The sequence below is a fragment of the Petromyzon marinus genome, unplaced genomic scaffold, assembly GCF_048934315.1.
Source record: "Petromyzon marinus isolate PM22_M1 ecotype Great Lakes invasive population unplaced genomic scaffold, UKy_Petmar_22M1.pri1.0 PM_G_Scaffold_30, whole genome shotgun sequence".
NCBI lineage: Eukaryota > Metazoa > Chordata > Hyperoartia > Petromyzontiformes > Petromyzontidae > Petromyzon > Petromyzon marinus.
Genome location: NW_027422873.1, coordinates 497642 through 519385, shown reverse-complemented (window position 1 = coordinate 519385; position 21744 = coordinate 497642). Strand labels below are relative to the sequence as shown.

General features: G+C 53.1%; 1 protein-coding gene across 1 annotated transcript; it reads right to left on the bottom strand.

Annotated features, from left to right (window-relative positions):
- Nucleotides 1–9140: 9140 nt before the first annotated feature.
- On the bottom strand, nucleotides 9141–16440 carry LOC142915369 (uncharacterized). The gene is made up of 6 exons (XM_076061203.1): nucleotides 16424–16440; nucleotides 16045–16211; nucleotides 14847–14919; nucleotides 13120–13286; nucleotides 11990–12235; nucleotides 9141–9593 (listed from the first exon to the last, which is right to left on the bottom strand). The coding sequence occupies exons 1-6, from the start codon at nucleotides 16438–16440 to the stop codon at nucleotides 9412–9414; spliced, it is 852 nt and encodes a 283-aa protein (XP_075917318.1). The 3' UTR covers nucleotides 9141–9411.
- Nucleotides 16441–21744: the final 5304 nt, after the last annotated feature.

Below are 21744 nucleotides of genomic sequence, written 5' to 3'. Positions count from 1 at the left end.
TAAAAGGGCTCTGGCTCTGAGGCTCTGGGGCCGCACCACTGGCTTTCCCTGCCAGCCCTCAAAAGGACAGCGATCAGGGAAGTCCCAGGGTCTATCTAGTCGGTCTTCCTTCTTCACTGGTTCTTCATTCTTGGCCCCAACACACTGCCCCGAGCTCTCTGGTTCCCGCCCTTAATACCCATACACCACTGAGGGCGGGGCTATAGAGGACGTGGTTGTAGCCACCAATGTGTGGCTGTGTGTTACCTTCCCACACTGTGTGTTTCCTTCCCACAACACCCCTACATCTGCAAGTGCTGCCTGGGTTGATTCAATGTGCCGTGGCTCGGGTATGCGGTTTTCCAGATGTGTGTGTGGTGGTACAAGGACAAATATATAATGAGAGTCGTTTTGGGAAATGGTTCTTCTTCAGACCACATACAAATGTTGGAGAGACAAGATATTCAGGTGTTTTATTCTTAGCTCTTTCGGTAAAGTCACGTTGAAGGGAAACAATAAAATGATAAAATATATAAAACAGTAAAATTTCTCACGACGTTTCAACCATAATACAAACGGTCGTCATCAGGTATGTCGGTTCGCATTAAATTATATATTTTCAAACGGTGTATTTATTTATATATATAAAAGAAAAACGTCAGCGCCACGCCCAGCGATTTGGCAGTTTATTTAGAAGGACTAGTCCATCTATGTTCTGAAAAGAGGAGGGGGGAGACGAAAAATTAATGTATGCTGTCTGAAAGCCACCGTAAGCGTGAACAATCAATTAAGACCTGAAATGGTTTATCAAATATTTCCAATGATTGCTAAGCCAGAATCCATCTTCTCGGTTGAAATTGTCTCTGTGCTTGTATATGTGGATAGCCTCATGAACGAATCTCTCATGGTAGCCAGATGGCTTACAAAGAACCTCTGTCTTGGAAAAGTCAATGTCATGTGAGCCTACTGAATTATAACAATGATCTGCCACGGCCGAGGTGTTGGTCCTACCGTGTTTAAGGTCTGCTTTGTGTTCACGAATGCGGTCCGAGACATGGCGTTTGGTTTCTCCAATGTAACTACTACCACAGAGGCAACTTAGTTTGTAGACACCAGGGTACTGTATGTCCGGAATCACATCTTTTACAGACGGAACCAGATCACGGATTTTATGTAATGTGTTGAAACGGACCTGGATCTTGTGTTTATTCAAGATTTTGGAGATCTTTTTTGTGATCCCCACAATGTAGGGTAAAGTGATGGTTTTGAAAGGCTCCTCAAGAGGGTCCTTCTTCATGGTTTGAGTGATAGCTTTGCGGATTGTATAGTCGGAGTAACTATTAGCATTAAGAGCTTGGTGTACGTGCTTGAGTTCACTGCCTATGTGTTCCTGGTCGGATATGCATTGGGCTCTATGATACAGAGCCTTGATGAGAGAATTCTTCTGTGATGGATGGTGGTGGGAATCCGGTTTCAGATAAGCATCCGTATGGGTAGCTTTCCTGTAGACAGAGTGGCTCATTGAACCATCAGGTCTCTTTTTTATCAGGACATCCAAAAAAGGTAGTTTTTTCGACTTCCATGGTAAATCTGATGGCTGGGTGTATGGAATTGATGTGGTCGAAGAATTGGTCTAGAGCAGGTCGGCCATGTGGCCAGATGACAAAAGTGTCATCCACGTACCTCTTCCATAAAGTTGGGCACAGAGTGGCAGTCTGGATGGCGTCAGTCTCACATTTCTCCATGAAAATCTTAGCTATAACCGGAGATAGGGGGGAGCCCATTGGGGTGCCCTCAGTTTGTTTGTAGAAAGTTCCATTCCAAGTGAAGTATGTATTGGTTAAACTGTGTCTCACCAGGGGGGATACCTCAGTGTTTAGTCCTTGATGAACCAAGTCTTCAATGATTGTGATGGTGTCAGGTACAGGAACCTTGGTGAATAAGGAAACTACATCAAAACTGACAAGCAGGTCGTCTGGGGACAGGGAAATACCTTTGATTGTCGATACCAGGTGAGTAGAATTTTGTACCGCAGAGGTGGTTTTTCCAGTGAAAGGATGCAGGATTTCAGACAAAAAACGAGCCAGTTTGTAGGTGGGGGAGTTGATAGTAGAGACAATGGAACGAAGGGGTGTATCTACTTTATGTATTTTTGGTAAGCCGTATAATCTTGGTGAGCCACTCTGTCTACAGGAAAGCTACCCATACGGATGCCATATCTGAAACCGGATTCCCACCACCATCCATCACAGAAGAATTCTCTCATCAAGACTCTGTACCATAGAGCCCAATGCATATCCGACCAGGAACACATAGGTAGTGAACTCAAGCACGTACACCAAGCTCTTAAGGCTAATGGTTACTCCGACTATACAATCTGCAAAGCTATCACTCAAACCATGAAGAAGGACCCTCTTGAGGAGCCTTTCAAAACCATCACTTTACCCTACATTGCTGGGATCACAAAAAAGATCTCCAAAATCTTGAATAAACGCAAGATCCAGGTCCGTTTCAACACATTACATAAAATCCGTGATCTGGTTCCGTCTCTTAAAGATGTGATTCTGGACATACAGTACCCTGGTGTCTACAAACTAAGTTGCCTTTGTGGTAGTAGTTACATTGGAGAAACCAAACGCCATGTCTCGGACCGCATTCGTGAACACAAAGCAGACCTTAAACACGGTAGGACCAACACCTCGGCCGTGGCAGATCATTGTTATAATTCAGTAGGCTCACATGACATTGACTTTTCCAAGACAGAGGTTCTTTGTAAGCCATCTGGCTACCATGAGCGATTCGTTCATGAGGCTATCCACATTTACAAGCACAGAGACAATTTCAACCGAGAAGATGGATTCTGGCTTAGCAACCATTGGAAAGATTTGATAAACCATTTCAGGTCTTAATTGATTGTTCACGCTTACGGTGACTTTCAGACAGCATACATAAATTTTTCGTCTCCCCCTCCTCTTTTCAGAACATAGATGGACTAGTCCTTCTAAATAAACTGCCAAATTGCTGCGCGTGGCGCTGACGTTTTTTTATTTTTATAAATAAATACACCGTTAAAAATAAATAAATTAATGCAAACCGATACACCTGATGACGACCGTTTGTGTTATGGTCGAAACGTCGTGATAATTTTTATTGTTTTATAGATTTTTTATTATTTTATTGTTTCCCTTCAACGTGACTTTACCAAAAGAGCTAAGCATATGGATTACTGCAGTCACGAAAGCTTTAAATCAAAAGATATTCAGGTGATTTGCCTCCTTAACAACACTGCCATTCTACTCTACTGCCCCAATGATCCAGTGTGATCATCAACACCCATCATCAGGATCAATACCCATCTTCATCGCCAACCATCATGATCACCATCATCACCACCCATCATCAAAATCACTCATCACCAGCCTTCACCACCACAACCCATCACCAGTCATCATCACCACCACCCATCATCATTATGATCACCACCAATCAACATCATCACACATCATCACTCATCATCACCACCACCACCACCCAACCATCATAACCACCATACATCATCACAACCCACCACAATCACCACCCATCATAATACTTACCACCACCCGTCACCATCATCACACACCATTGCGCATCATCACCACCAATACCCAACCATCATAACCAACACCCATTACTAATCATCATCACCACTACCGCCCATCATAATCACCACCACCCATCATAATCACCACCACCCATCATCATCACAATCCCTCATAATCACCACCCATTACCATCATCACACACCATCACCCATCATCAACACCACCACCCACCAATCACCACCACCACCACCACCCACCACCACTACCCACCAACCACCCACCAACCACCACTAACAACAACCACCCACCAACCACCACCAACCAACCACCACCAACCACAAACACCACCCACCAAGCCCCACCACCCACCAACCACCATCACCTACCAACCACCACCACCCACCAACCACCACTACCCACCAACCACCACCAACAACCACTACCCACCAACCACCACCAACCACCACCACCAACCACTAACACCACCCACCAACCCCCACGACCCACCAACCACCACCATCCACAACCACCACCTACCAACCACCACCACCCACCAACCACCACTACTCACCAACCACCCACCAACCACCACCACCAGCAACCACCACCCACCAACCACCACCAGCCAACCACAGCCACTAACCACCAACACCACGCAGCAACCAACACCACTACCAACCACAAGCACCCACCAACCACCACCCACCAACCACTACCACCCCCCATCAACCAACAACCACCGCCCATCAACCACCACCGCCAACCAACCACAACCACCACCCACCACCACTATCTACCAACCACCACCATAACCAACCACCCCCACTACAACCAAAACCCGCCAACCAATCACCACCACCCACCAATCTCCACCACCCACCCAAAAGCCACCACCACCACCCAACAACCAACACCACCACCCACCATCCACCACCACCAACCAACCACCACCACTCATCACCACCCACCAACCAACAACAACACAAATCACCACCACCCACAAACCTCGACAACCACCCACAACCCACAAGCACCCACCAACCACCACCACTAACCACCAAGCACCACCACTAACCACCAACCACCACCCACTAACCCCCACCACCACCCACCCACCAAACATCCACCATCACCACCAACCACCACAACCCACCATCCACCACCGCCACCCACCAACTATCACCACCACCACCACCACTAACCAACCACCACCAATTATCACCCACTACCCACTAACCCCCACCACCAACCACAACCACCCAACAACCACCACAACCGACCAACCACCACCATCGCCCACCAACCACCACAACCACTACCACCCACCAACCACCACCACCCACCAACTGCCACCAACCCGAAACCAACCACCACCCACCACCAACACCACCACCTACCAACAAACACAAACCAAACACCATCACCCACCAACCACAACCAACCACAACTACCCACCAAGGACAACCACCCACCACAACCAACCAACCACCCCCACTACAACCAAAACCCGCCAAACAATCACCACCACCCACCAATCTCCACCACCCACCCAAAAACCACCACCCCCACCACCACCAAACAACCAACACCACCACCCATCACCACCCACCAACCAACAACAACACAAATCACCACCACCCACAAACCTCGACCACCACCCACAAACCACAAGCACCCACCAACCACCATCACTAACCACCAACCACCACCCACTAACCCCCACCAACACCCACCAACCCCCACCACCACCCACCAACCAAAAGCACCCACCAACCACCATCCACCATGCACCAACCACCACCACCCACCACCACCCACCACCACCCACTAACCAACACCAACCACAACCAATCAACCACCCACCAACGAACACCACCACCACCCACAAACCACCACCCACCAACCATCATCCACCAACGACCACCACCACAACCAACCACCACTCATCAACCACCACCAACCACCACACAACCACCCACAAACCACCACCCACTAACCACCACCACCACCCACAAACCACCACCACCAACCATTACCACCCAATAACCACGAACCACCACCCACCAACCCCCACCACCACCCACCAACCACCACCACCCAACAACCACCACCAACCACAACCACCACCAACCACAACCACCACCAACCACCCACCAACCAACAACAACACAAATCACCACCACCCACAAACCTCGATTGGAGGGCATGGGCCAGATCAGCTCAATAACAACGGTAGGAGGCTGTTAGATTTTTGTGCAGCCCATGGGCTTGTAATTACCAACACGCTGTTCCGGCATCGGCGCATCCACACAACATCATGGATGCATGCCGGGTCCAAGCAAGAACATCTGCTGGACTACATAGTGACGGACCAGCGGATGCAAGCCCATGTCCTTGACACCAGGACCTACCGTGGAGCTGATCTGCCCTCTGAATCATCGACTAGTCATCTGTAAGATGCGCCTGCCATTCTTCCACTCCGGTGGTGGGTGTACACCCAGGACACCATTCCAACCTAAAGTGGCCTGGTCTCAGTTATCTGATGAAAGTTGCAAGCGAGAATTTCATTATCGCTTGCGGCTGGGATTGGCATCGTCCCCGACTCCTCCTGATGTCGAGGGTAAATGGGCGAGGTTTAGGACTGTGACTCATGCAGCTGCAATGGCTGCTTTGGGTACGCGGTCCAGACCTCCCCAGAGACCCTGGCTGACAGAGGAGGTGTTCAGGATGGTTGAGAAAAAGCGACAGGCCCACTGTCATCGGCTACAGAATCCCACGTCAGAGAATGAGGAGGCTTACCGCAGCCTTCGCTCGGAGGTTCGGAGAGCCGTGAGGCGCTGCAAGGATGGGTGGTGGTCGCGGGTTGCTGAGGAGATGGAGTCTGCCTCAGTGGCCCGTGATCACAAATCTCTATTTAACTCCATCAAAAAAGTAACCTGAAGCGCCACACCTATTATCATCATTAGGGGAAAAACGGTGATCCAATCTCCGACCCCCAGGAACAGGTTTGCAGATTTGCTGAGCATTTCTGTGAGGTCCTGGGGGAGGGAAAATCGCTCAGCCAGGAAAACATCGTGGCACAAAGTGAGGATGACCCTGCTGAGGCTGCGGTGCCTCAAATATTGGAAGAAGTCACCCCCTGTGAGTGGCTGGCTGCGTTGCCTTCTGTTGAGGAAGTACTGAAGGCAATCTGGAGGCTGAGACCAGGAAAGGCAGCGGGCAGAGATGATCTCCCAAGCGAAATGCTGAGGGAGAGTGGCGTTTGTGTACAGACTGCCCTATATGACATCATAACAACGGTCTGGACCACTGGACGGGTTCCGCAGGATTGGAAGGATGCCCTGGTGGTCCCCCTTTTTAAGAAGGGGGACCACACAGACTGTAACAACTACAGGGGCATCTCACTCCTCAGTGTGCCGGGAAAGGTCCTGGCAAGGATTATTCAGCATCGCCTTGCCAGGCACGCTGAGGAGAGGCTTGCGGAGCCCCAATACGGTTTCAGAAAAGGGCGGTCCTGCACAGATGCCATATTTTCTGTCCGTCTGCTACAGCAGAGGTGTAGGGAATTCCAACAAGACCTACATCTCTGCTTTATTGACCTGGTCAAGGCCTATGATACCATCAGTAGGCCTGGGCTTTGGGTTGTTCTTCGTGCTTTTGGAGTACCTGACCCTCTGCTCACGATCATTAAGGACCTTCATGATGGTGAGCGGGCCCGGGTAAAACTACGTGGCCGGGAGTCAGAGCCATTCCCTGTACACCTTGGGGTGTGACAGGGATGTCCTCTGGCTCCCACATTGTTTAACATCTATTTTGACCATGTAGTTCGTGAAGCCTTCAATAGCTGTACCGGGGGAATCTCCATATGGTACAGATATAATGGGAGGCTGATCGATGCCCGGGTGCGGTCAAGGGATGGCTCCCTATTGCTCAACCACGTTATGTATGCTGATGATTTGGTAATAGCTGCTCATTCAGAGGAGGAGTTGGAGACGCTGCTGCTGAGACTGGAGCATGCCACTAAGAGGTGGAGCCTTACCATCAGCCCCACCAAAACTAAGCACCTGCCTGGGTATTTTGTACCAACGGACACTCCACCCCCACAACTCCCAATCGGTGATGGGGCAGTTGTGGAGAGAGTGGAGAGTTTCCCATACCTGGGCAGTGTGCTTATGACCGGCTCCAGGTTAACAGCAGAGGTCTCACTCCGAATCAGTCGAGCGGCAATCTTTTCATCGGTTGCGTAACGCTGTGTGGAAGCTACCTGGTCTGTCGCTCCGCACTAAGCTTCAGGTCTTCTCAGCCACGGTCATTCCCTCCCTTCTCTACGCTTGCGAAACGTGGACCCCCCTAATGGAACATCTTCGCCGGTTAGAAACATTTAGGCTGGCCTGCCTACGATCCATCCTGGGTTTAACCAGACTGGATTGTGTGAGGAGCTCACAAATCCTTGAAAGATCTGGGCAAGGTACCATCGGTGAGCTCCTCCGGCGGGCAAGGCTGCGTTGGCTGGGTCATGTAGCCCGCATGCCCAGCCACCGCGTGCCGAAACAGCTTTTTTTCGACCGGATTGAGGGGGCTAAGCGGGCGCGGCACAGGCTAGAGAAGAGATGGAGTGATGTGGTACAGGAGGACGTGGAGCTGAGTGGACTTGCCGATGACCGGTACCAGCGGTGTCAAGATCGGCCTCTGTGGAGGAGGCTCGTGAAGGACGCTACTGGGCAGTTGGAGGTAGTCGCCCTCCAACAACGGAGGGCGGAGGAGCGACGCTCACAACGAGCGGAGCGCCGGGTGGCTAAAGCACAGTAGGTTGGCACAGTAGGGGGCACAGGTGGTGCATCAGCCAGTCATCTCAGTCAGTCGACCCGTGGCACCTGGGTCTACCCCGTGACCTCCTGCCAGCGGGCGTTCAACACTTCACGTGGCCTCAGGGTGCACATAGCCTGGCACAAGCGTCGTGGTGACGTCACCGCCACTTAGTGGCGAATAGCGGTTGTTGTTGTTGTGTGGAAGCGTAACGCATTGTAGTGTAGCGGTTAGCGCTACGCTGCGCTACGAACCTGGCGACCCGAGTTCGATTCCCGCTCACGGCCCCCACCGGTGACGATTATTTCAACCGGTCCTGGGCCTCCCCTAGGTCGACTCAGCCTCAAACGAGTAACTGTTGTGGTGTGAACATCGGGAGACAAAGGCGGCCGGGTGTGGTGAATCCAAGTCCCGGGCGAAGCCGGGTAGTTAAAGGTCGTGCTGTTATATTCATAATCAGATGTTTTTTATTTCGACTCGAGGAAAATCGGTGAAATCGGAAGCCAACGATAGGCCCCAGTTGTGGGCCCTTCTTAACCTGGTAACAAAATATTATTCTTCGTCAGTGATGTCCTCACCTAAGCGTGTGAGACGAGACGCACAAGACTCTAGTCTCCCTTTGCTGTACATCACTCACAGAGCACCACAGCGCCCACCCCCCCCCCACCCCCCCGGGATCCACAACAGCGTTCGCCCCGCAAGACTCTGGCACCTTCTCCCTGCCTCAGCTGGACCATCAACAACGGCAACATTTGTGTCAACAACAGCAGCAACAGCTAACTTGGCGCCTTTATGATTACGTCTTCAGCACGGCAGCAGCAGCACGGAACAACTTCAGGGTATGACTCAGTCGCAACTCGCGTTTAAAATCGTCACGCAAGACGGCTCTCCGCGAGACGTCGCGGGCACACGGCGCGTTACTTTTCTCCCCCAATAAAACTCAGACAACGTGAATGCGTGGAAACGAAAAACGATGTCGGAACGCAACGGGGCATCGCAAATCGTGAAGCTTTTTGCGAGAGCGGGAAAGAAAAGCTTCCTTCTAGACGTCGCCGCCGCAGCGCCACGACTGCACCAGCGTGAGCAGAAGCGCCGTGGGCCAAGCGGCACCGGGACAGCAAGACGCCTTGCTGGTGGCGGACGCCCGCCCCGCTGACGTCGTCGCCGCTGATGTCGTCACCGCTGATGTCACCGCCGCTGACGTCGTCGCTGATGATGTCGTCGCTGCAAAGGGGCAAGCGGAGAAACGAGACGTCAGTCGCCATCGCTACGATGAGAGCGATGTACGAGTACCGGGGGGACTCTTACCCCCTCCGGCTCCTCCTCCATCTCCACCACCAACAACACCAACACCACCACCACCAACACCACCAACACCACCACCAACACCACCACCAACACCACCAACACCACCACCAACATCACCATCAACACCACCAAGACCACCAACATCACCAACATCACCAACATCACCACCAACACCACCAACACCACCAACACCACTAACACCACCACCACCAACACCACCAACACCAACACCACCAACACCACCAACACCACCACCAACACCACCAACACAACCAACACCACTAACACCACCAACACCACCAACACCACCACCACCACCAACACCACCAACACCACCACCGCCACCACCTCCTAAGGGATGGAAGATTTGTTGGAGGTTGTTGGTAGTTGAGACTGAAACCTCTTCCTCACTTGTTCACTCAGCCACTCACCCACCCACCCAATCACTCATTCAGAGAGACGATCCATCACTTTACGTTTAAAACTATTTGGTAAATTAAAACGCCGACTGTCACATCATCGACGTCGGGTGCCCGATTGTAACTCCTCTGCGGTGAGCGGTGTACCACCATCACCACCCCCCGCATGTCAACAACGCTCTTTGCCAAAACAGCAAACCCCTGCCCAGAGTTGCGATGCTGAGATTCTTTTTATTGTCAAATTGTTCTTTTATCTCCGTTTGACCGCAACTTTGTTGACTGCCCTCGATGTGTGCACCTCCGTGAGTCTATGGGAGCCTTTAACATTGAAGTCTATGGGAGCCTTTAACATTGAAGTATATGGGAGCCTTTTACATTGAAGTCTATGGGAGCCTTTAACATTGAAATCTATGGGAGCCATCTTCTTTGGTTCTTTCGGTAAAGTCACGTAGAATGAGAATAAAATACTAAATAGAAAAAATAAAATAACACAATAATATTCTCACGACGTTTCGGCCACAACACAAGCGGCCTTCATCAGGTGAAGGGGACGAGACTGGAGGACAGCGCTGGAGTGACTTTACCGAAAGAACCAAAGAAGATGAATCCTTGCAGTCACGAAAGCTTTAAATCGAAATCTATGGGAGCCTTTAACATTGAAGTCTATGGGAGCCTTTAACATTGAAGTCTATGGGAGCCTTTAACATTGAAGTCTATGGGAGCCTTTGACATTGAAGTCTATGGGAGCCTGTAACATTTAAGTCTATGGGAGCCTGTAACATTGAAGTCTATGGGAGCCTTTAACATTGAAGACTAGGAGCCTTTAACATTGAAGTCTATGGGAGCCTTTAACATTGAAGTCTATGGGAGCCTTTAACATTGAAGTATATGGGAGCCTTTTACATTGAAGTCTATGGGAGCCTTTTACATTGAAGTCTATGGGAGCCTTTAAAATTGAAGTCTATGGGAGACTTTAACATTGAAGTCTATGGGAGACTTTAACATTGAAGTCTATGGGAGCCTTTAACATTGAAGTCTATGGGAGCCTTTAACATTGAAGTCTATGGGAACCATCTTCTTTGGTTCTTTCGGTAAAGTCACGTAGAATGAGAATAAAACAATAAATAGAAAAAATAAAATAACACAATAATATTCTCACGACGTTTCGGCCACAACACAATCGGCCTTCATCAGGTGAAGGGGACGAGACTGGAGGACAGCGCTGGAGTGACTTTACCGAAAGAACCAAAGAAGATGAATCCTTGCAGTCACGAAAGCTTTAAATCGAAATCTATGGGAGCCTTTAACATTGAAGTCTATGGGAGCCTTTAACATTGAAGTCTATGGGAGCCTTTAACATTGAAGTCTAAGGGAGCCTTTGACATTGAAGTCTATGGGAGCCTGTAACATTTAAGTCTATGGGAGCCTGTAGCATTGAAGTCTATGGGAGCCTTTAACATTGAAGACTGGGAGCCTTTAACATTGAAGTCTATGGGAGCCTTTAACATTGAAGTCTATGGGAGCCTTTAACATTGAAGTCTGTGGGAGCCTTTAACATTGAAGTCTATGGGAGCCTTTAACATTGACGTCTATGGGAGCCTGTAACATTGAAGTCTATGGGAGCCTGTAACATTGAAGTCTATGGGAGCCTTTAACATTGAAGTCTATGGGAGCCTTTAACATTGAAGCCTATGGGAGCCTTTAACATTGAATCCAAGCATAAATGGAGCAAGCACTTGGGAACCCGAGCAGCCAATGGAGATTCACGGGGTGGCCGAAACCCAGGTTTTTTTAAACCCAGGACTTTCCGCGCCGCCGACCTCATTGGGCTGACCACGGCCATTTGCATCGTCAGGGTGGTCAGACGATCCAAGCCGCCGCCCTCCCGCGTACCTATAGAGGTAGCTAACAGCTCGTCGTCGTCATCCTCGCCCTCGTCAGCACCGCCGTCACGGCCGCTACCGGCGTTGGGGGCCGATGGCGAGGACGTAGAGGCCTCCTTGCCATCGTCCTGGCCCTCCTCCTCGTCCTCCTCCTCCTCGTCCTCCTCCTCGTCCTCCTTGTCCTCGTCCTCCTCCTCGTCCTCCTCCTCGTCCTCCCCGTCCTCGTCCTCGTCCTCCTCCTCACCGCCCGGCGCCACTGTGGGGGTGGTTGTGGGGGTGATGGTGGTGGTAGTTAATGGTGGCGGTGGTGGCGGCGGCAGGTGTAGCGTCTACGCCGCGCTACGCCGCGCTACGAACCCGGCCGAACCCGAGTTCGATTCCCGCTCACAGCCACCAACACGCGGTGACGATTATCTGAACCGGTCTTGGGCCTCCCCTAGGTCGACTCGGCCTCAAACGAGCACCCGGCGCGGTGTGTGGCGAACATCGCCAGCACCGGGGAGACAAAGGCGGTCGGGCGTGGCGCTGGCCACCCACCCCCTCGTGCGCCGTGCCGGCCTTCACAGGTGCTACTTGCTAACAGCGCTTGCCCCCGCGGCCTGTTGAGGCTACACCAGACGTGGGCAAAGTACGGCCCCCGGGCAGTATACGGCCCGTTGGGCTTTTTAATCTGGCCTGCCGAACTTGTCCAAATATTATTATTATTAAATTAAATTTTACCTTTCTCCTGTAATTGCCCCCATTTCCCCATTAGATGGCGATGTTTTCACGATGTTTGATCAGTCACGTTACGACATGTTTTTGTATTGTTCATGTTCGTGCAATTTGTTAAATTGCCTTGCAAATGAATGCTTTGCTACCTGTTAAAGGCCAAATCCTTTCACGTCATGATTTTTAACACGTCATTTATATTTAGTTCACACAAACACTCCATCCATCTGTTCCTGGCCCGGCCCCTCTGTCAAATTTTAGAATCCACTGTGGCCCGCGAGTAAAACATTTGCCCACCCCTGGGCTACACGGTGGGGGATCTTCGTCTTCGATGGCGGCGGTTGCGGTACGGCGGCGGTTAACGGCTCGGCGCCGGATCGGAGAGGGATTCCGGCTGACGGGTTTGTTGCCGGCGGCGACTTTGCTCACCTTCGACGGAGAGGTGCGCCCGCAGCTGGCCGGTGTTCAGGTTGTTGGTGGCGAAGCAGGTGTAAGTGTCCGAGTCCTCGCGCCGCAAGTCCACGATGTGAAGGGTGCCGTTCTCGAAGATCTGGAAGCGCTCGCCCTCAACATTCAAGCTCCGGTAGTTCCTGAACCTGGCGGTGCGCGGGAAAGCGTGGGGGGGGGGCAGGCGGGGGGCATGAACCGTTGAGGTTTGACGGCGATGCCGTCGGGGGATTTGAGATCCGGGGTCGGCGGCTTCGGGAGACGCGGAGGCGAACGTCCCGGGGGACGTTGGAGCGGCGAGGTTCACGCGGCCCTCCGCCGCGTTGAGTGCCCCTCTCTCGCTCTCTTGCTCTGAGCCACGTCCGCGTGGCGGCCATCGACAGTCGCCGTACCCCGCCCCCGCGCGCGCGAAATTATAAATGTTAGCCTATGGGAGCCTTTAACATTGAAGCCTATGGGAGCCTTTAACATTGAAGTCTATGGGAGTCTTTAACATTGAAGTCTATGGGAGCCTTTAACATTGAAGTCTATGGCAGCCTTTAACATTGAAGTCTATGGGAGCCTTTAACATTGAAGTCTATGGGAGCCTTTAACATTGAAGTCTATGGGAGCCTTTAACATTGAAGTCTACAGGAGCCTTCAACATTGAAGTCTATGGGAGCCTGTAACATTGAAGACTATGAGAGCCTTTAACATTGAAGACTAGGAGCCTTTAACATTGAAGTCTATGGGAGCCTTTAACATTGAAGTCTATGGGAGCCTTTAACATTGAAGTATATGGGAGCCTTTTACATTGAAGTCTATGGGAGCCTTTTACATTGAAGTCTATGGGAGCCTTTAAAATTGAAGTCTATGGGAGACTTTAACATTGAAGTCTATGGGAGACTTTAACAATGAAGTCTATGGGAGCCTTTAACATTGAAGTCTATGGGAGCCTTTAACATTGAAGTCTATGGGAACCATCTTCTTTGGTTCTTTCGGTAAAGTCACGTAGAATGAGAATAAAACAATAAATAGAAAAAATAAAATAACACAATAATATTCTCACGACGTTTCGGCCACAACACAATCGGCCTTCATCAGGTGAAGGGGACGAGACTGGAGGACAGCGCTGGAGTGACTTTACCGAAAGAACCAAAGAAGATGAATCCTTGCAGTCACGAAAGCTTTAAATCGAAATCTATGGGAGCCTTTAACATTGAAGTCTATGGGAGCCTTTAACATTGAAGTCTATGGGAGCCTTTAACATTGAAGTCTAAGGGAGCCTTTGACATTGAAGTCTATGGGAGCCTGTAACATTTAAGTCTATGGGAGCCTGTAGCATTGAAGTCTATGGGAGCCTTTAACATTGAAGACTGGGAGCCTTTAACATTGAAGTCTATGGGAGCCTTTAACATTGAAGTCTATGGGAGCCTTTAACATTGAAGTCTGTGGGAGCCTTTAACATTGAAGTCTATGGGAGCCTTTAACATTGACGTCTATGGGAGCCTGTAACATTGAAGTCTATGGGAGCCTGTAACATTGAAGTCTATGGGAGCCTTTAACATTGAAGTCTATGGGAGCCTTTAACATTGAAGCCTATGGGAGCCTTTAACATTGAATCCAAGCATAAATGGAGCAAGCACTTGGGAACCCGAGCAGCCAATGGAGATTCACGGGGTGGCCGAAACCCAGGTTTTTTTAAACCCAGGACTTTCCGCGCCGCCGACCTCATTGGGCTGACCACGGCCATTTGCATCGTCAGGGTGGTCAGACGATCCAAGCCGCCGCCCTCCCGCGTACCTATAGAGGTAGCTAACAGCTCGTCGTCGTCATCCTCGCCCTCGTCAGCACCGCCGTCACGGCCGCTACCGGCGTTGGGGGCCGATGGCGAGGACGTAGAGGCCTCCTTGCCATCGTCCTGGCCCTCCTCCTCGTCCTCCTCCTCCTCGTCCTCCTCCTCGTCCTCCTTGTCCTCGTCCTCCTCCTCGTCCTCCTCCTCGTCCTCCCCGTCCTCGTCCTCCTCCTCACCGCCCGGCGCCACTGTGGGGGTGGTTGTGGGGGTGATGGTGGTGGTAGTTAATGGTGGCGGTGGTGGCGGCGGCAGGTGTAGCGGTCTACGCCGCGCTACACCGCGCTACGAACCCGGCCGAACCCGAGTTCGATTCCCGCTCACGGCCACCAACACGCGGTGACGATTATCTGAACCGGTCTTGGGCCTCCCCTAGGTCGACTCGGCCTCAAACGAGCACCCGGCGCGGTGTGTGGCGAACATCGCCAGCACCGGGGAGACAAAGGCGGTCGGGCGTGGCGCTGGCCACCCACCCCCTCGTGCGCCGTGCCGGCCTTCACAGGTGCTACTTGCTAACAGCGCTTGCCCCCGCGGCCTGTTGAGGCTACACCAGACGTGGGCAAAGTACGGCCCCCGGGCAGTATACGGCCCGTTGGGCTTTTTAATCTGGCCCGCCGAACTTGTCCAAATATTATTATTATTAAATTAAATTTTACCTTTCTCCTGTAATTGCCCCCATTTCCCCATTAGATGGCGCTGTTTTCACGATGTTTGATCAGTCACGTTACGACATGTTTTTGTATTGTTCATGTTCGTGCAATTTGTTAAATTGCCTTGCAAATGAATGCTTTGCTACCTGTTAAAGGCCAAATCCTTTCACGTCATGATTTTTAACACGTCATTTATATTTAGTTCACACAAACACTCCATCCATCTGTTCCTGGCCCGGCCCCTCTGTCAAATTTTAGAATCCACTGTGGCCCGCGAGTAAAACATTTGCCCACCCCTGGGCTACACGGTGGGGGATCTTCGTCTTCGATGGCGGCGGTTGCGGTACGGCGGCGGTTAACGGCTCGGCGCCGGATCGGAGAGGGATTCCGGCTGACGGGTTTGTTGCCGGCGGCGACTTTGCTCACCTTCGACGGAGAGGTGCGCCCGCAGCTGGCCGGTGTTCAGGTTGTTGGTGGCGAAGCAGGTGTAAGTGTCCGAGTCCTCGCGCCGCAAGTCCACGATGTGAAGGGTGCCGTTCTCGAAGATCTGGAAGCGCTCGCCCTCAACATTCAAGCTCCGGTAGTTCCTGAACCTGGCGGTGCGCGGGAAAGCGTGGGGGGGGGGGCAGGCGGGGGGCGTGAACCGTTGAGGTTTGACGGCGATGCCGTCGGGGGATTTGAGATCCGGGGTCGGCGGCTTCGGGAGACGCGGAGGCGAACGTCCCGGGGGACGTTGGAGCGGCGAGGTTCACGCGGCCCTCCGCCGCGTTGAGTGCCCCTCTCTCGCTCTCTCGCTCTGAGCCACGTCCGCGTGGCGGCCATCGACAGTCGCCGTACCCCGCCCCCGCGCGCGCGAAATTATAAATGTTAGCCTATGGGAGCCTTTAACATTGAAGCCTATGGGAGCCTTTAACATTGAAGTCTATGGGAGTCTTTAACATTGAAGTCTATGGGAGCCTTTAACACTGAAGTCTATGGCAGCCTTTAACATTGAAGTCTATGGGAGCCTTTAACATTGAAGTCTATGGGAGCCTTTAACATTGAAGTCTATGGGAGCCTTTAACATTTAAGTCTACGGGAGCCTTCAACATTGAAGTCTATGGGAGCCCGTAACATTGAAGTCTATGGGAGCCTTTAACATTGAAGACTAGGAGCCTTTAACATTGAAGTCTATGGGAGCCTTTAACATTGAAGTCTATGGGAGCCTTTAACATTGAAGTATATGGGAGCCTTTTACATTGAAGTCTATGGGAGCCTTTTACATTGAAGTCTATGGGAGCCTTTAAAATTGAAGTCTATGGGAGACTTTAACATTGAAGTCTATGGGAGACTTTAACATTGAAGTCTATGGGAGCCTTTAACATTGAAGTCTATGGGAGCCTTTAACATTGAAGTCTATGGGAACCATCTTCTTTGGTTCTTTCGGTAAAGTCACGTAGAATGAGAATAAAACAATAAATAGAAAAAATAAAATAACACAATAATATTCTCACGACGTTTCGGCCACAACACAATCGGCCTTCATCAGGTGAAGGGGACGAGACTGGAGGACAGCGCTGGAGTGACTTTACCGAAAGAACCAAAGAAGATGAATCCTTGCAGTCACGAAAGCTTTAAATCAAAATCTATGGGAGCCTTTAACATTGAAGTCTATGGGAGCCTTTAACATTGAAGTCTATGGGAGCCTTTAACATTGAAGTCTAAGGGAGCCTTTGACATTGAAGTCTATGGGAGCCTGTAACATTTAAGTCTATGGGAGCCTGTAGCATTGAAGTCTATGGGAGCCTTTAACATTGAAGACTGGGAGCCTTTAACATTGAAGTCTATGGGAGCCTTTAACATTGAAGTCTATGGGAGCCTTTAACATTGAAGTCTGTGGGAGCCTTTAACATTGAAGTCTATGGGAGCCTTTAACATTGACGTCTATGGGAGCCTGTAACATTGAAGTCTATGGGAGCCTGTAACATTGAAGTCTATGGGAGCCTTTAACATTGAAGTCTATGGGAGCCTTTAACATTGAAGCCTATGGGAGCCTTTAATATTGAAGTCTATGGGAGCCTTTAACATTGAAGTCTATGGGAGCCTTTAACATTGAAGTCTATGGGAGTGTTCTATGTTGAACTTCTTTCGCTCCGCACGTGGCCAGCCATGCAAACCCGCTGGCGGCATTCACAAAACAGACTCAGCTCCCGTGCCTCTGATTAGCACGGTTGGCCACGTAGGGTGCGAAAGAAGTTAAGGGCACGTACACATACAGAGAGACCCACGGACACCCAGGTCCACGGAGGCACAGATTAGCACGGTTGGCCACGTAGGGTGCGAAAGAAGTTCAGGGCACGTACAGCCCTCACGACAGGGAGCGTCGAGGCGCGATGACGGCGTGCCGAATGAACGAGGAGCCTCTTCGTCGTCAGGGCCGTCGTTTGCGACATGGCCGGGTAGCTTCTGAAAAACAGCTGCACGGCTCGGTGGGCATCAGGCGGTGAAATAAACAAAAAGAGTCTCCAGCGAGCGGAGAGCGAGAGGAGAGGCGGAGAGGGACGGACGCTCTGGCGCGGCGTTCGGTCTCACCACAGGATGGTGGCGGGCGGCCACGCCAACACCGAGCACTCCATGTACACCGCCTCTCCCTCTCTCGCCCTGTATATCCTGTCTGGCTCCGACAGCATCTGCGGGGCGCTGGCTGTGTGAGGCGGTCGTCGGGGGGCTGCCGCGTCCCCCCCTACGAGTCGTGGAGGGGGGGGGGTCGTAGAAGGCGATTCGCACAAAGTGGGTTTTTAAAAAATATTAAAAAAATCGATTTTCAGAACCCTCTCTCTCTCTCTCCCTCTCGCCTGCGAGGTTCTGCGGCTCGGAGTGGTTGTTTCTCGCGTTGGCCTCTCGTCACCGTGGCGGTCGCGTGGATTTCTCCCTCCGGGTCCTTCCGGGCGTCTCTCCCCCCGCGCCGCGCTCAGAATCGACTACTCACAGAGAGACCCACAGACTACTCACACAGAGACCCACACACTGCTCACAGAGAGACCTACACACTACTCACAGAGAGACCCATACACTAATAACAGAGAGACCCACACACTACTCACACAGAGACCCACAGACTACTCACAGAGAGACCCACACACTACTCACACAGAGACCCACAGACTACTCACAGAGAGACCCATACACTACTAACAGAGAGACCCACACACTACTCACACAGAGACCCACACACTACTCACACAGAGACCCACACACTACTCACACAGAGACCCACACACTACTCACACAGAGACCCATACACTACTCACACAGAGACCCACAGACTATGTTAGGGTCGCCGGCCCCCGGGATCTCCCCTGCCTGCGACCCTGTCCGCGAAGTACCGACGCTCCCAGACTCTCCACTAGTGTGGGAGCTGCCGCCGCCGCACTCCTCCCCTGGCGGGGAAAGGTCGTCGCGCTCCTGTTCCCCCCCCGGTGCCGTCCCCCCCCGAGTCCGGGTCTGCTGCCGGTGGGACATCCCACTCGACCCCCCTGGGACCCGCTAGCGCTTCGCCGGCACCCAAACGCGACGCTCCCCGCCCGCGCAGTCCCACGCACCAATCACACGCGGGTAACAGGGGGTCAAAGGTCGGAGGGTAAGCGACGTCGTTCGTGCTCACTCCGACGCTTGGGGGGATTGGTTTAAACGGGTTTAAAGGGCTATGCGATGGGCATGCGTGCGAGACGGGTATCCGCTCGCAACGCAGGAGTCCGCAGCCGACGGTTCGTAGCGCACACAATCCACGCGGCGCCGCTCCACACACGCGGCGACCACCGAGAACAGCAAGCGAACCCACGCTTCCACTCTCTTTCCACACCCTCGCAAAAACCACCACACCAGCCTGTTATGTAACGACCACCGCGACAGCAAGCGCACCCACGCTTCCGCAATAACCACACCAGTCTGTTACGTAACGACCACCGCGACAGCAAGCGCACCCACGCTTCCACAAAAACCACACCAGTCCGTTATGTAACCGCCGACGATTTATTCCACCACGTCGGCGAGCCCTTATTTAACCGAGTCAGTCGGGATCAGCGGGGCAGGACCGATCTATCTCTCGATAGTCGGCACTACACTCTACCTGTCCTTCTCCCCTTTACCCTCTCCGGTTTTGCTCTTAAGCTAAGTCCCAACTCCCTCTCTCTCTTACTCACGGTTCGTCGTCACTGCTGTCTGGTCCTCGCGGCGCGTCGATACGTCCCACGGACGTTCGCGCGGCTGGACTCGGGAGTTCACGGGCCTGGGCTTGACTCGAGTAGCCAGAGACCCTTTTTCCTTCGCCCTGACCCGCTTTATTCTTTCTACATCAAAGGGGCTACCTGGTGCCGACTCGCGGGCCAATCAGCTCGCTGGGATCACCCGCCAATCGGTAGGCCCATCTGTATCCCAGCATCCCCTGGGCCGTTGCTTTCAGCGACGTCCGCATCTAAATTTACCTGCTCAGCGACCCTCCAGCCAGAGGGCGACCCTGCTTTCCCGCCGCTCGTGGCTCTGCCCTCCTACCTGCCTGCTGACCCGTGTGTGTTGTGTGTGCTGTCTACCCGCGGTGGCTCGGCAGCCCCGTCGCGACCATGTAATTACAACCAAAGTCACGGCGCCGCGGTGGGTGTTAGCGTCGGGGGAGACCGTCCAATTCCCTGGCTGCAGGAAACCGTGAAGATTATCCCTTTACGAGGGCTTCTGGGTGAAAACCTGTCGGCCAGGGTGTCTCCCCACGCGCTCTAATGGTGGGGGGGAGTGCGTGCGTGTGTGTTCCGGTGGGGGGGGGGGTGGGGAGGTGGTGGGGTGGAGCAATGTCGGCCTCGCCGCTCGGAGCGGCGAGATCGCAGGTGGGCCACCCGCCGATCGGCTCCGTGGCGGCGGCATCACATAGCCCCCCGAGGTGCCAGTCCCCGTCCCGGGTTGACTGGAGCACCTCGCCTGGGCCGCGCCCACGAGGTAGCGCTGCGGGGTCCGGGGGATCCGCCCGGATCTCGTGGCTGGCCTCGGGGGAGGTGGCTCCGTCCTCGGGGTTTCCTGCAGCGGTCTCCTTCTCCACTCCAGTGGCTCCTCCGATCCCTCGGCACCTGGGGGCTGGGGGACAAACTCCGCGGCAGCGGGGTTTAAGGGGCGGCGTCCCCGCCGTCCTCTGGCGGGGCCGGGACGCCTCGGGGCTGGGGGTACGGCGGGGCCCATGTAGTGCGCGAGGCCCCCGAGCACGGGTGGCGCAGGGGCACCGGGATTTCGCGGTACCCGGGCAGCGAGGTTCTCCCCCGCCGGGGCTGCCCTCCATGGTTTTAAGCGGCGGACGTTAACCACCGTTTCTCGGCCCCTCTCTCCACCCTGGATTAGTACCGTCCAGGGAGAGATCTGCCGTACCACGGTCCAGGGTCCCCGCCAGTAGGTGGTCAGCTTCCCCACCTGTCCGGCCCCGACGCGAGGGGTGTGTAGCCACACCTTGGTACCTGTCAAGAAAAGGGGGGGCTCCACGCGGGGTCGGGTGCTCTGTTCCTGTCGCCGATGCGCGGCCTCCCCTTGCGGGTAGGCCCGGTCCCGGACCCCTCGTAGGGTCTCCATCAGATGTTCCACGGGGCGACTTCCTTCCTCCGTTTGGGGCGGAGGAATGCCGAACAGCAAGTCTGCGGGTAGACGAGACTCACGACCGAACATCATTAGGAACGGGGTTTGGCCCGTCGATGTGTGCACCGTGGTGGCGTAGGCGAACAGGGCGTAGGGGAGGTGTTCGTCCCAATCCCGTTGGTTTGCGGCCGCCATACGCTTGAGCTTTCCGGCCAGAGTCTGATTCATACGTTCAACCATACCGTTCGCCTGGGGGTGGTACGCCGTGGTTCGGTCTTTCTGGATCCCGAACTCCCGGCACAGCGCCTGAAACAACTCGGCCTCGAACTCGCTACCCTGGTCGGTAAGGACTCGCTCCGGGATCCCGTGCTTAAGTACATAGTGCTCCACGAACGCCCGGGCTACTACCAGGGCCGTTTTATCGGGGATGGCCACCGCCACGGGGTAGCGGGTGAAGTATTCCACCGCTACGAGGATATAGCGGTTGCCCCGGTGGGATCGTGGGAATGGCCCCTGGAGATCGATGCCGACCAGCTGGTT